Source organism: Strongylocentrotus purpuratus, unplaced genomic scaffold, assembly GCF_000002235.5.
Source record: "Strongylocentrotus purpuratus isolate Spur 01 unplaced genomic scaffold, Spur_5.0 spur5_scaffold_15, whole genome shotgun sequence".
Taxonomy (NCBI): Eukaryota; Metazoa; Echinodermata; class Echinoidea; order Camarodonta; family Strongylocentrotidae; genus Strongylocentrotus; species Strongylocentrotus purpuratus.
Window position 1 is genome coordinate 3,197,851 of NW_022145600.1, and position 15,554 is coordinate 3,213,404.

General features: G+C 35.1%; 1 protein-coding gene across 5 annotated transcripts in view; it reads left to right on the forward strand.

Moving 5' to 3' along the window:
- The window catches only part of LOC115917989 (regulator of G-protein signaling 12-like), a 61,268-nt gene that overhangs the window by 19,189 nt on the left and 26,525 nt on the right, over positions 1 to 15,554 (forward strand). For 3 of the 5 annotated variants that reach the window (XM_030985368.1, XM_030985365.1, XM_030985367.1), the window contains exons 3-7: positions 8,289 to 8,313; positions 8,612 to 8,778; positions 10,330 to 10,416; positions 10,855 to 11,001; positions 14,051 to 14,362. In XM_030985368.1, the coding sequence (XP_030841228.1) occupies positions 8,289 to 8,313; positions 8,612 to 8,778; positions 10,330 to 10,416; positions 10,855 to 11,001; positions 14,051 to 14,362 (738 nt within the window). Of the gene's footprint in view, positions 1 to 5,396; positions 6,141 to 8,288; positions 8,314 to 8,611; positions 8,779 to 10,329; positions 10,417 to 10,854; positions 11,002 to 14,050; positions 14,363 to 15,554 lie in introns of those variants that run through there. The other 2 variants (XM_030985369.1, XM_030985366.1) reach the window with 2 other exon arrangements.

Sequence of the window (15,554 nt, forward strand, 5' to 3'; positions counted from 1 at the left end):
GCATTGCACTTTGCCCACCAATAAAACTGACATACTGCCCTCTTAAGTCCAAAGTACAACATAGCCAAACGCTTCCTCAGAGAAGTAAAGTTTTTAGTCCTCTATTGTCATACAGCATGCATTGTATAGTTATTCTCTTTCCCAATCTCTCTCTCTCTCTCTCTCTCTCTCTCTCTCTCTCTCTCTTTCTCTCTCTGTTATATCACTTGAAATTAAGCGGAATACTGAAAACTAATTGGGGATGCTAGATTTTTCTAGTTATTTCTCTTCCACAACTTTATTAGTTTTATCATTATGATACAAAAAGACGATATATTTAAGTTCAATTAATTTGCTGAAAACTGAGCATAAGAATTTTATGTTCTAGACTAAAGAAAGAAATTGCAAAGTTCTCAATACTTGTTGATTTAATTCAATTATGAATTCCACAATTGCTTTATAGACTTAAGTAAGATAGCCTGAATAATATTTATTTTCATGTTTTCAAAACGGATGAAAGTTTGAGAAGGTAGTGGCATTCCAGCTGTAAATGATTTCAAAGTTAATTTCTTATCATTTGCATTGCAGGAAGTAAGATATCATGAATACATACTAAATAAGGCATAAATATGCATTAGTATACTAATAAATCATCTGCAGTTCGGTTCTTAAGCTAATATTTCGTATTCACTGGAAACTATGTCACATCAATTTTCTTCGAAAAAAATGATGCATTTCACTCCTTTCATAGAATACTGTCTCTCTGTCAAGGTCAGGTATGTTTTATCATTGTAACTTAAAACCAGTGAAAGGGTAGGATTAAAATTGTTGCCGGCTGCTACAGCCATTAAAATTCACCACTTCTGCGTGATCTAATGGCATCTAGTCATAAGAGTTCAGGAATCGCGTGTAGTATCAACTGTTGAATCACTTTACAAAATCCATGGAGCGATACAATTTGTAGTTATGGTTTCTTTGTCAGGTGCTACATATTACCAGAGCTCCCTTTGATCTCTCTTGATAGTTTGATCTGTTTAGAAACCTAGTCAGGTATACATTTTGAACAACTTCTGGAGTACTAAGAATAGAACCTGTCCCATAGGTTTCAAGCTGTTCTACTCTCAGAGAGGAAATCTGTAATATAATCAGTTGTGGCATACACTGTCCAAACTCTTGTCACAGCCAGCGATGATTAAATAGTAGCAGCTTTGTTGATTGGGATAAGATTTGTAAAGCGGAGCTCTGGAAGAGGAAACAGTCGTCGTCCGTGGAGTGGATAGATAGCGTCATGTCCATATGATGAATGCTCAACTTACCACATAGTTTCATAAGGATTTATTGGTTATCGTTGCTGATCTTAACACAATGAACTGCACATGAGGAAATTATCATCATAAACGTTTTGCTATCACGTGGAATATATGGATTGAAATCGTGCTGAATTGGATTTGCTCGGAATTTGGACCTGATTTCTGTGATGTCATTGTACAAGAATTTTATTCTTTTGGATACATTCATGGAATGTTAATAAAGTTCGGACACTCTATTTTCTTTAATGTTATGGATTTGAACAACCATAGAATTACCATTCAGTTTTACAGCATAGTAAGACAACAAATCTGAAGCTGTAAACATTTTTTGCTTGAATAGAAAGGAAGATATTAGTTTGTACTTTCAAACTCAACCTAAAGCACTTTGCATATGTTAACCTGACATTGTTTATAGTTAACATCCGAACCTCACAATGCCTGTAAATGGTTGGAGTAGAAGTGGAAGGGTGCGAGGACCGCAGCCTAACAGTAGATTTTTCACTAGCAGTGTAAGTACCTATGAGTTGTAAGTATCTACGAGTTGCGATTAACGTCACATAAAAATGCTTGCCATTTTCTTATTATATTTCCCTCTATAATCTACTTGTATTTTTTTGGGGGGCAAGCAATGTTAAACTCTTGCATATCTTATAAGTTATATTGTATGATTCATGAATTGGAATGAGATGGTGTCTTCTTCTTCTTCTTCCATTTTGAGTACATACATCTTTACAGAGTATTATCGTACTATTCTGGGGTGTGTGCAGGTGGACCACTACACCGGGGTTTCCCCCTACTCTTATACGAATAGTGCAGTGGGTTCTTAACGTGCAAAGGTAGTGACTCTTCTCTACACGGCACCTCCATTTAACGTCCTATCCGAGGGATGGAGTGTTTTTCCACTTAACATAGCCTGCATCTATGAGCAAGGGAAGGGGCACGTTAACACACAACGCAGGCTTCACTTATCCGCCTGGGTGGGATTTGAACCCGGGATCTTTGGTTCGACAGGCAGACGCTTTACCGACTGAGCCAACTCGCCTCCTCCGTGTTGTTTGGTTTGTTTAAATATGGCAGTATAGTTAACGGTTTCAAACTTTGCAGAACATCCGTTTTCTTAGAAAGTTAATTAACATATATATGTCCATAATTATGAGGGCACCAAGACCTGAAAGAGGGCTTTTAAATTTATAGTAACTATTTTTTTTTTGGCATTGACTTTGGATAATTCTCAAAATCCTCTTTTGAAATTTCGTCATCATCATAATGATCATTTATTAAAGTCAACATTTTCCTTTTTAAAGGTACTACACTGTATGTCCAATTGGCAGGCCAAAAAAATGAAAAGGTCAAATTCCAACGGCATTTGAAAGACAATACTAATTTAGAACTTCTCTCAAAAAAAGAGGGCTTGAAAATGTCTTTAAGTGGGAAAATAACGACTATTAGTTGTCGAATCGTCTTAGGAGCTATAGAGCCAGTAAGTAATAGTCTGATTTTTCAGACCATTGTACTGAATGGTCGTACGTTTTATGCTGCGCAAAGATTCTATCAGTTTGATTTTGGTCATTTCAAGAAGTGGGTTATTGATGTAGACAGATGCTCATGTACCCTTTACAGCTCATTTTATGTATGTTATTACCAAAGATGAAAAAAGGCCAGTCAGTCACTCAATAGTGTCTGACAGTGAAATCTAGCAAGTAAACGGGTTTCCTTGCATAATTTGAATATTAGGACACTAACATTTAAATTCCACAGATACAGATGACATACATGACATACTCATAATTCCTGCAAAGTTCTACATAATTTGATGTTGGCTGCAAAAGGGACATAGTATCTTTAAGAAGTGTTAATGACTTTCACACCATGGCACTCCCTCCCTCCACTTCTTCTTCTTGCATCAAGCATCCTCCTCAGTTAGACCAACCTTACTGCTTTCTTTCTTCACCATATTTTTCCATGAAATATATCAATTTGAAATGTGGTTTTACCTTGGCACCTAAGGAGCAACTCAGTAATGAAATCTATTACTCTAATGCATACTTCTTTGTCCAATTTTTTTGTTAAGAAATTCAATTTTGACAGCCCTATGGTAGAATCAGCACATGGCAGATGACTTTGATTGCACAGTGACTGTTTTCTTATGAAACCTAACTTGGTGCCCCTTTTGTTCATGGGCTTTAAGTTTTGAAGGAATTAAGGAGGCAGTTGTCACTTGCTTCTCTTTTTTTCTGGGTAACTTAGAAGCAACACATATACATACAAAAGAGGAAAAGAAAAACAGAAAACTTTCACAAATCTCACTAATGGTCCAGATCTCGATAGTTTCATCTTGCACAATGATTGAATTACCTGCCACTTCAAATTTCAGTGCATTCAGAGTTTCTTGCCAGAAATATGTCCATTATTAACAATTTACAGCATTTATGTCACTTCAGTATTTGGTTTTATACTATTGTATAACTGGTGGCAGCGGTGGGATTCTAAATGTAAAATAAACGAGTAACCATTTGGATCAGTAAAATTAAACCTTACACTTACACTATCATTATCAACCCAGGTGATGTAAATGGGTACCTGGCAGGAATTAATTCCTTGAAATGCTTGAGCGCTGTAATGGCAGCTAGACTAAAGCCGAGTAACAATAATTGCGCCTCGGAATAGAATGTCTAGATAGACGGCGCTATAGAAATGCCTATTATTTTTATTATTTCAAAAGTTCACATCCTGTTGATGTGCTAGCTTTAAACACGATACTAAAACAATCCCCAATATTCTACTATTATCAGGGTTCGTAAAACTTTGTTTCATTTCACCTTGATGATATCAACTGTTCAGAGGCAGAAGGCTATTAACTCATATCATTTTACACAAACTTAAGTCCTTCTGACTATAAACCGAGAATATGCTGGTGGGAAACATTATCAAATCATTTACAAGAGCCACTTCTACACAACATTGATTGATGGAATGTAAATCAGTTTCATAATTTCATGCACCATATGGCAGTGCTGAATTAAGTAATGAATGACAATTAGATATACAGTGTAGTAAATGATGAAGGCCATATCTTATAAAGGTTTCTTTGAGCAAAAGCAATAAGCAAGCCACAACAAACAAATTACGTTTGGGAGCAGTAAACAAAAAGGCTCTGATAGTGTCTGTTACAGCTCTTGAAAACTCAAAAACCTCATAAACTGAATGTGAAAACTATTAAACAAGGCATCTCATTTGTAAATGGGAAAAAAAGTTCTGGTTTTCCATTCTCTTTTTTTTTCTTTTTTTTCTTGACTTTTTAATTATCCGGTAAATGAAACCCCATCTTACTATCTGTTTTCTCTTTGGTTGACCTGGCAAATTGTTGATTTTTTGGAGGATACTAAGTATTTAGAATATACATCATTGTTCTTAAAAGTAAATCCAGTCCTTTAAAATTATTATACAGTCAAACCTTTGAAGTAGCCATCTCTCTATAGGGTCCTAGAAATTGTTAAACATATTCCAGATTTACAAAGTTAGGTTTTAAATAGGTTTAGAAGGCTCAGGCCATTATCTACAGCCTTTTCACACACAGCTAAAATTCTATAAACATGATTAGTATAAACGTGTTTATACTAATCACCTGAACATACGACATCATTCACACACAGAAATTTCGGTGCGATCGTTAATCGTTTCGTGATTAACTACTGCTCGTAAAATGCGCAGTAGTACCATTGTGCGCATTGAAGGTCATGTCATATCAATCAAAGCGCACGCTCCACCCAGTTTAAACACGTCTGAAACACGTTTAAACACGAATAACCTTTCACACACAAAATGTCAAGCTCTCTAGATACGAACTTCGTATCTGCAGCCTGCTTTTAGGGGCGTATGGATCGCGACTTCGTATCTATCCCAACATCGTATAAACGATGTTCACACTGGGAAAATTTTCTTTAAACGTGTTTAAAACTGTTGAGTTAAACACGCTTATACTAATCATCTCTAGATACAATGAATTTTAGCTGTGTGTGAAAAGGCTGTTAGTCACATCACAAGACCGAACAAAAATATTGCATTACGTCAATGGCCCAGAAATAGTCGGTTTGGAGTCGGTCTAAAGTCGGTTTGGTGGTGTGACCGAAGTATGAGAAAATAGAAATGATGTTCATGTAACATCCTTGCATAGGATATCGGTTTCCTAGATGCCATTGATACCCACTGTTTATGTAATATTCTAATAATTACATCTCATTGATTGTTGACCTAGAGAATTGAAACCTTGGAATATAAACATGCCTATCAGAAAAGGGAAAAGTCACCAATTATTCTCTGCATGATTAGTTTTGCCTTCGGTGTAATTTTTATTCAATTAGAATATAAATCAACTATATGAGTTCCTTGTTTGTCTGTAAGCCCACATCATCCTCACTGGCTGGTCTGCCACTAACATATATTGTTTTTGCAAGCAAGACTGTATTTCACCGGTAGTCCGGGCATTTCCTCTCTCGGATTAAGCTCCAGTTCGATATTGCAATACCTGTCGGTCATCATACACATACATACATGGAAATCAATTTTAAGTCTGTACCGGTAGTTCAATGCATGGTATATACGATCAGTGCTCAGAAAAGGTGGAGTCTTTTTTGTGAGGAATCAAACAAACGTTTTATGAGAAATTGACCAAATTTTTTCTTCGCTGCAAGAGATTGATGTACTGTTGTACGATTCGGAGGGAGTGTTCGCCAATGTAGATACCGGTGTATCTTTTTATTAATTAGAGAAGTGAGAAGCTTATGGATTTCTAACACGATGTCGTGCTTCTTTCCATGGCGAGGCAGCCCTCAGACTAGTTCGTTTAAGGAGGTATAACATCATTGATCTGACATTTTCTCAAGCATCTTTTGCTCTACGATTTACTTTGTCAAACATTAGGTTTGGATTTTAGGTTAGGTTTAGCAAAGCATTAGGGTTACATGTGTAGGTAAAGTCTAAAGTCCAGGGTAAAAGTTATATGATTTCAACTGGTATAAGAACTTGTTCGAAGAACAGTAGTTGCTGGAGCATATGTTGCATGAACGTAACCTATTGCCTTTATATCAATAAGGATATTATGTTTGTCCATTGGTTCCTAAAATACAATGTAGCGTATTTGTGTTGCTCACAGATTTTGATTTTAAAATAGACTATAGGCCTCCTACTTAATATACCAATAGTTGTAGAGTGCATCAGTGAGGTTGCAGGATGTTTAGTTCATTTATATCAAACTATATATTTTGTTGTAAATGATCTGTTTAATGTTTATATTTAAGTTGTGATTATTCTATGGCAAGCATTAATAAAACGTGCATTCAAATTTAGAAACTTGAATAAACAAGTTTTGTTTCTGTTTTACAATGTAATATTTTTAATTTTTATCACTGTGTGTACCACTCTAACATATAAATGTAAGTGCATGGTAGGTTTTTATGAACGTCTGGTTATTAATGCTCGTTAACAATATGTACATATATGCCATAATACCATCGTTGGACAATTGATTTTGATAGTTGGGTGTTCCCTTCACATTGATTATGTCTGAACAGGATACAAATTTAATTACCAACTTCACAGATGATTTCTACTGAATGTCAAGGATTTATAGATACTGCAAGAGGCGTTTTATTGATTCGGGATTGTTTTCAAGCATTGATGAGATACTTAAATGTTCCATCATGCTTGTTTTCACTTTGGATTGTTGATGAAGGGCCTACATACCTTTCACTCATGTTTTGCCTAAATTTTATGTTCTATATTGAATTCTAAAGAGAAATATTTCTTGATTTTATTGGGGTGGGGGTCTGGTTGTCTGAAACTTTCCAGTGAGGATTACAATATTTGTTTTTAAAAGCCTACATGTACATTGTATATTGTTCAATGTGTTATGTAACTGACTATTAAACTGACCACTTTCATTTATTAGCATCAAGAACTCTAATCCTCAAACTACATGTACGCCAATGCCACAACATTGATACTTGACCACTTGAACCCTTATATTGACCACTCTCCAATAGGTTGGACATGGATGACTAATTAATAAAACAAATCACTGACCAAAGCAAAGCCGAATTTGTTGACAAACTGTAGCTTGCGTTAACTTCATACTCTAAGTAGATAGGGGTGGTACCCATTTATCAAAAGGGTTGGTGAAGCCATTCCTCTTCAGTTGAAATGCTGCCATGTTCTTCACAAGTAATATTCTCATTTTTCATCTTGAGGTTTCTGAATATCTGTGGACTTAATATTTTGAAATACATGTGAGATGGCCGATTCCCTATCCTGGATTCTATCTGGATTGGATATTCTTGTGTGTATATTTTACTTTGCTGAGCTTATTGGTGAAAAGAAATTGAACGCAAGGATGTGTATTTGATTTTTGTTGTGTTATCAAGAATTTTATGGAGACATGAATATAACTTTAGGCATACTATCTGCCCATATGCTGTTGAAAAGCCCGTAATCTGCCACTCATATTATTCATTGCTTTTTAGATAAAGAAAGATGTTTCATTCGTTTCTTTAACATAAATATGGAGAATAGTCGTTGTGGAAAGTTATTTCATTTTCAGTACCGGTATGTCAATAAAATAAAAAAAATCATGCACAATAGTATGCAATTTGACCATTTCATGTAATGAGTGAATGGACACGTCCAGCCGTGAAGTCTTTGGGTGCCTTCAATCATGTTCATGCATTTGTAATAATGACCATGAGGCATGTGTTTGACAGCGACGTGAGCAAACTATTCAATTTAATTTTCATCATTGACAAAAACTAATGGTGTGGACTTTCGACACTATATAGATCATATTTTTTTCATACTCGTAATTCATGCTTGTTTATATAAAATAAATATCATGTGCCTTCCTGCTTCAGTTTCAGGAAAGAACATGAGTCTAGCATGCTTTCTTTTCCATGTAAGATATATTATGTTTAATAATTAATTTGTTTGTTTGTTTTTTCTCTTCCACAGCAGACTTTGGCAGCATCGCAGACAGGTAAGAGAATTGTTCCCTCTTTTGTTTTCTTCTTCAGTTTAGCAGCATTCTTTTATTTATTTTTAAAGTTTTAGTGTTAAAAAGTATTATTAAGGTTCTAATTATTCTGATGATACGATTGTTCCATTTGATATCAGGATCTACCAATTCGTGAGAATGAGCTTTTAAGATCTTACAATTTCAGATATTTAGCTTTTCTGTTTTAAAATAATGTGATTTAAAACAAGGATGGATTTGATAGATGAAATGTACTCCTCTGTCTCTCTCTGATCATACCCTCTCTTCCTCTGCCCCACAGAATTGAATAACGATGGCCGAGGTATCTCTAGCTCAGCAAGCAACCCCAACCTGGCGGCCAAAGGTAGCGGCCTGGCTGAGCTTGACCCATCGATAGGGAGAGTGTCCAGTTGGGCCGTAGACTTTGAGAGGTTACTGACCGATGAACTAGGCTTGGCATGTTTCACAGTAAGCTTGGAAGATTTTTCTTTTCTTTTCAATTTGAAGATTTTTTTCTTTCTTTCTTTCACTTTGATTTGTGTTTCTTTCAGTACTCATTGCCATGCAGAAGCTAACATTGTATGCAAATATTGGAATGAATGATTGTTTAACATATTTAGGATTACTGGTTAGCAAGTTATTAAAGAAAAACATAGCATATCACACTCTCGCCATAAGTTTTTACCAGTGAAACAGTATCTTCAACAAAATACCAGCATCTTTCTGTTTTTTAGAAGAAAAAATGCAGTGTATTTTGTAGAATTATCACAGTTTTTTAAATAGAAAATGTTCAGCATTTATTCCTGCTCTTATAAGCCAGCTTAGTACTCTACAAAACCTGTGCATATTTATACTTTATTGATAAGAGTGCAGTTTTATTTTGCAGACTATTAGATTTTATTGAAGCTTTGCACAAATTTTCTTCTCTTGTTAGCAAGGCTATGTATCTTGCAGGTGCCTAACCTTTTTCAATTTTCAGAGAGTGCACTTGCATAACGTAATCCTGCGTGATGACGAATTTCTTTCAATAAATACACTGGCCAGAATTGAAAGTTTTATTTATTAATACCGGGGAGGTCATCGTATATTGAGGAAATTAAATACTTTGGCAGCAGCTCTTTACACTATGTTCACCTTCTCTCACCCTCTCCGAGGAAAAGGGGGAAATTATTTTAATGTGAATGGTTCAAGAAACAGGATATTCTTAGATTGAGATTTTACAAAATTAGATAGGAGCAGAAAAGTATAACACACATGGAATATTATGTCTTGTACCAGAACCTTGCAACTTGAAAATGTTCAGATACAGCTATTATAGGTCAAATTATGGTGGTTTCATGTTTTCTCTTAAAATTAGATCCCAATCTCAGTATTGACTCTGTTCATGGTTCTAGTTGCATATGTCCTTTTCAGTAGTCTGAGTTTATTGTAGAAAGGTACATGTTATATACATGTATGTAGACCAGTTTATAAAATCATGTGCAATGTCTGGCTTTGGTTGAATCGGAAGAATTGTTTTCTTAGGAGCCTGCAGTGTACACGTACAATACATTTATTCATGAAGCAATGTGTGACACCGTTTTGATTCTTGAGTATTTTGCCCTTTAAACTTACAATGCATACCAGTATATATTTTGAAGTATTCATATGTCATAGACATGCAATTATTCAATAGTTTGATAGGTCTACACACAAAAGCTATGGTAGTACCCTTTTCAGAATGTCATCCTGAAATTTGAGAAGACCACTGAAGGTTCCATGCAAAACACTGAATATAAAGATCCTGTTTCTGTGGCTTTATATTGTATTTGTTTGAGAAATGACAGATTATCTCAACAAAATGCTGATTTTCATCTGTAGTATCCCAACAGTTTTCTGATAAAAGTTGACAGCTCTAGGTATTTTATTTAGGACACAAAGGAGTTTCAATGACATATGCAAGAGGAGGTTTAAAATATTTGGATTTTTTGGGTGAAACATTGCATTTTTATTATATTTATGTTTTGTCTCTCTTTCTAGGAATTCTTAAAGAAGGAGTTCAGTGATGAGAATATCATGTTTTGGATTGCTTGTGAAAAGATGAGCAAAATCAAAGACCACAAAGAGGTAAAACAACATGATAATATTTATTTTTGACTAACATCTTGAAAAGTTGTCAGTAAATTAATTTTTTGCCAAATGCATATCACTTCATGACTTATATCTTATTATGCAACTGACCCATAAACCATTTTAATTTTGTCTAAACTTCAAGTTTTATTCCTTGGCAACTATTTTCATCAGAAATGTTAATTGTTCTTTTCCTGGGTGTTTTTTCTTTGCTGATTGATTTGATTGATATATTCTAGCTATTTGTTATGCTACTGAGATGAATCTCGATTATTTTAAGGCTAAATTTGAAACTTCAGTTAGTTCCAATGAGATTCTTATTGAGTAACACATAACCTAATCAGTTCAAAGCAATCAAAATTGTTTAAGTAGAAGGAGTCTCAATGAAATTAGATGTGTTTTCATCAGAAACTAAATTTCATCATTTCTCTATAGCTTCAACGGACAGCCGAGGAGATCTACGCGAAACATTTGGCGACCAAGGCGCCTATGCCCGTCAACCTAGACAGTAGCGCACGATCCTTGGTTGAGGGGGCCATGAAGAACCCAACGCCAGAAATGTACAAAGTGCAACAACTACAGGTATGTCATAGGTTAAAGGTCACCATTATTGAAAATGCAGTCAAACCTGTCGTACTGGGCAGTTTCTCACAAAGTTGTGATGAGTCTCGCTTTTGTCATCATCCCCTTGAAAGTTGTTGATTTTATAACGCACATTTCAATTGGATGTGGGTGAACGTGTACTTATTATGATTTTTGAGGAATTGCCCACTTGTGACCTGTTTCAAATGGATGAAATCACTTTGTTGAATGCCATTTTCTTTCATATTTGGTATGATTTGTCATTCAATGTCCTTCATATTATGTACATTTTTGTGTCACCAAATGAAAGTTACCAGAAATATACAGTCTATCATTTGCCTATATGCATCGTATTGTTTTGTCCAAAGGTTCTATGTACCATATACAAAATGATGTATTGTCTATGTTTCTGCTGCCTCATTGCAAACGTTGCGTCACTGGCTTTGTAAAAGTTAAAAAAGGTTATGCAAATGCCCTTAATTTGCTTTTAAAAAAGCAAGCACTGTTATTGTTCCGACACTTCAGTGTGTGTCCCCATATTTGGAACAACAGAGTAATAACCCCTATAAAGAAATATATGTGTGTGTCAGTACTCAGTAGACTTTATATCCCAACAATACATGCCTTTCAAGATATCTGTGCCAACAAATTGCAATCGTCTTGTTCTCGCTTTCCCTTCCGTGTCCTCCGTGGTTAGATCAATCATGTTTCAATAGGCCTATTCATCATTCCTGTTCATTATTGTTTTCTGCAGGAACAGATCCAGTCATAAAATTACTTTTAGTTTGTACCCAACACAGAAAAATGCTCATTAAAGTACGGCAGGCACTTCTCATTTTTCATCAATAACTATTTTTTCTCAAATTAACACATTTTCAACCAAACCTTATTGATAAAAGAAAAAAATCTGTATTCGATGTGGCTTGAAATATGATGTGAAATGCATTGAGTTAATGCATTACTACAAGAGCGTAGATATGAATACGCTATTGCATTTCTTAAGAGAAGGGATATGAATTGATATACCCCACAGACAATAGACAATTGACAATTTGCATGTTTGTTTGTGCTACTGAATTACTGGATTAATGGATACATGAAGTATTGTGTGTTCAAGGAATATTGCAATTTCTCTAGCCAGAACGCATATTTCATTCTATTTTGTTCTACCACATTACAATTAGCTGTCAGTCCTAGAAGTGCAAAATCACGTAAGTGTGTAGACATTCGTTCTCCATGCGCATACATACACAACGGTGACGGAAACTAATCCCAAGCAAAACAAGGCCTATAGTAGTCCGGAAAAGGAAGTGCAGCCTTCAGCATGACATCCAATACCATTGTCCACTATCATTTCATACATACAGTACTGTACTGGATATATTCCTCGGAACCACTTACAGGGAAAGATATGTATTGGATTATGATATTGTGTTACCATAGCTTTATGTAGCTCTAAGTGTAATATATTATGACTACCTAGCACACAATTAATTATATCATCACCAAGATTTATCAGGAATCACTGAATGATAATTGATATATATATATCAGGTGCACAATTACAGTTGTATATAATGCAATGCTCCAAATATAATTCAACTTGCTTTTAAAAGGGAAATAATATAGCAGTAGAGAAAGATATATTATTATGATTACTTATTTAAGGTAATTTTTTCCTTCTTTAGTTATTATACCTGAATCTGCCAGCTTAATTTTTAGAAAATGATATTTTGATTTTGATATATGAATTATCATGAATACTGCAGTACTAGTATGCACTCACTCAAATATTTTATCCAAATATTTAGTCATGAAACTCATTTGAGATTGTCTTGGAACATACATGCTACATTCATTACCGCTAGTCAAACCGTACGTTAGCATAAGTTGCTTTGGCCTTAGCATTCATGGTGCCGTTAGTTTGCTGAAAAGTTCCTCCTAATTTCTTCCCACATTTCTAGGTAAATAATAAGGAAATGCTTAGAAGTGAATCTGTGAATCAGATCAGTATGCACGTACGAAGGAGAAATCATCCAAATAAACAAATGCCAAATTTCACTTTTTCTTGTAAACCAGATTCGTTTCCACAAAACTGATACAATAAACAATTTTCTTTTACAATTTTGTCATAAATCTTAGAAATACCATTTGTTTATTTTTTATAAAAGCATTAGAGAGCAGGCTTTTTTTGTATTAACATGAGGATAGATGATATTCATGAAAACTTAATGTTCGAAAGAATGTGTTTATGTTAACCACATTGGGAGAAGCGGCAAAGAGGGCAAAATAAGCAATCGTTCAGCAACCAGGGCTACCGGTATATGTGATAACTTCATAGGCAGGGCCCACACCACTCTTGTAGATTATACATTTAGATACCAATTGCTTTCAGAGTAAGAAACTGCATTGGTCCATGGGAAAACCATTAAGTTCAGGCTAAGCAATTGAATATTGGCTTGCATTAGAATGGCATCTTGAAAATGTTCATCATGATTGCGCTTGCAAGGTAATCCCATTCCTTAGGGCAACCTCGGGTCACAGTGCAGAAAAGAAAACGTTTGATGTATTGGAGGTGAAAATAATTACTTTACCTTTAAATATCTCAATGTATGAAGTTGTCTACAGATGATAAGTGCATGCATTGGTACTTTTACTTGTAGTGAAGGTAATGTATGAGTTAATTGTTCAAGTAAAAATGAAAATTTAAAAGTTTTTTAGAGATCTTTCTTAACATGCTTTAGAAAATCCTATTAGAAATTTCAGGTGAAGATATTACTCAGTGCCCTGAAGTTGCATTTGTATTTATATGTGAACACGCGTCTGTTAAAATCTCATATATTTATTTTACTTTTTAGGAATGAATGTTAATGTTCATTATATGAATATATCAAATTGTATTTGATACACAATATGTATATATATATTTTTGCACATTCATGCCCTTGTAGAATATATATTGCTGCACTATAGTAAACAACAAAAGAAGGCTTTTTAATATCTCTCTTTCTAATTTTTTTCTAATCAATCCATCCTTTCCTCCCTCTAGATCTTCAAGCTCATGAAGTTTGACAGCTACTCTCGCTTCCTCAAGAGCAAGCTGTACCAGGACTGTGTCCTGGCCGAGATGGGTGGCCTGCCCCTGCCCATCAGCCTTGAGAAGGTCTCCACCGCGGACTCTGAGCCGTCTGCAGGAGACCTTGAGGACAGCGGTGGAGTTCACAGTGGCAGCGGTGGGATATCCAGTGAGAGCAGCAGCTACGAGAAAGGAGGAGAGAAGAACGGAGGAGTGACGCTGGGAGGAACGGTCAAGGATAGAATGGAGAGGAAGAAGAGTGGACCCAAGAGAGATACTAACAGGGTGAGACAGAGTTTTGGGGTGGATGAGTGTCAGTCACAATAAAAAAAAACGTTAAAATCGTCTAAAAAAAGTTTAAATCGCCTTTTAGGATTGTTTGACATACACTGTAACACAGCAATGTTTGCAAATTTCGCGAGTAGGTAAAGTTTTCAAAAGCCAAATCACAAAAGTTTTTTGCAGTGAACTTTGCTGTCACTTATATTCACAAATATTTTTATGCCACAACAGTTTCCTGTTTTTACAGTACTCCAGCTACAATCGCTCCTCTGAAATTTTAAATACTAATCAAGATCTAACCATCTTCAACTCTGGACCTGTCTGTAATACTAACTTACAATCTAATTGTAAACGGAGCCTTAACCCTGCTATGTTTGATGAAATAATCCAAGAGTAAATGTCACCAGAGTAAATATTGAATGACCTTCTTTAATCACCTTTACTGGCACTGTCAAAGTCACTGTTACTTATTTGTGGGTAAGCATTTTCTCTTCTGCTTTATGGTCCTAAAAGTTGCTTCACAGCTTTTGCCTATTTGTATTGTAAGAATCATCTTACCAAAAGTAAGCCTTTAAGCCATCAGATTGACCACACATTTAAAATTAAAATTCATTGCATTCTCGTACATTAAACAAAGAAATCAACATATTTGGTTTAAGGTACACAAGTCTTCTTCATTAATGACGTGTTCCAGCAAGAAAGAGAAAAGTCTATTTCCAATTTATAGAAGGGAAGCCGATTAATTAGCCTTTGAAAGAATTTCTTCGTTCATTTTGGGTGAAAGTGTGAAGTTAAACTTGCACTAGGACCATGCTACATTCATGTATGCCAATTCTTTATTCTCTGTGGGTTTCATTATAACCTCCCTCTCTTTTACCATAACTCCTTTTTGCATTGCTATACAGTGTGAGTTTGCCTTCTTATACATTTGTGTACTTAATAATTACTAATGTTTAGATACAATTGGACTTATGGCATTGCAAATTAGGGTTTATGTGAAAGATGTATGTATATATATGTATATTAAAAATTTAAATGAATTAGTGTGTGTAAGTAACCATGAAATTATAGCATAGAGAACTTTGACATCGAAATGTACATTTCTATGACATCATCTGAAATGAACACCAACATTCCTTGAAAAACTAGAAGATGTATATACAGGATCAAGTAGATAATCTTAAATCATGCAAAA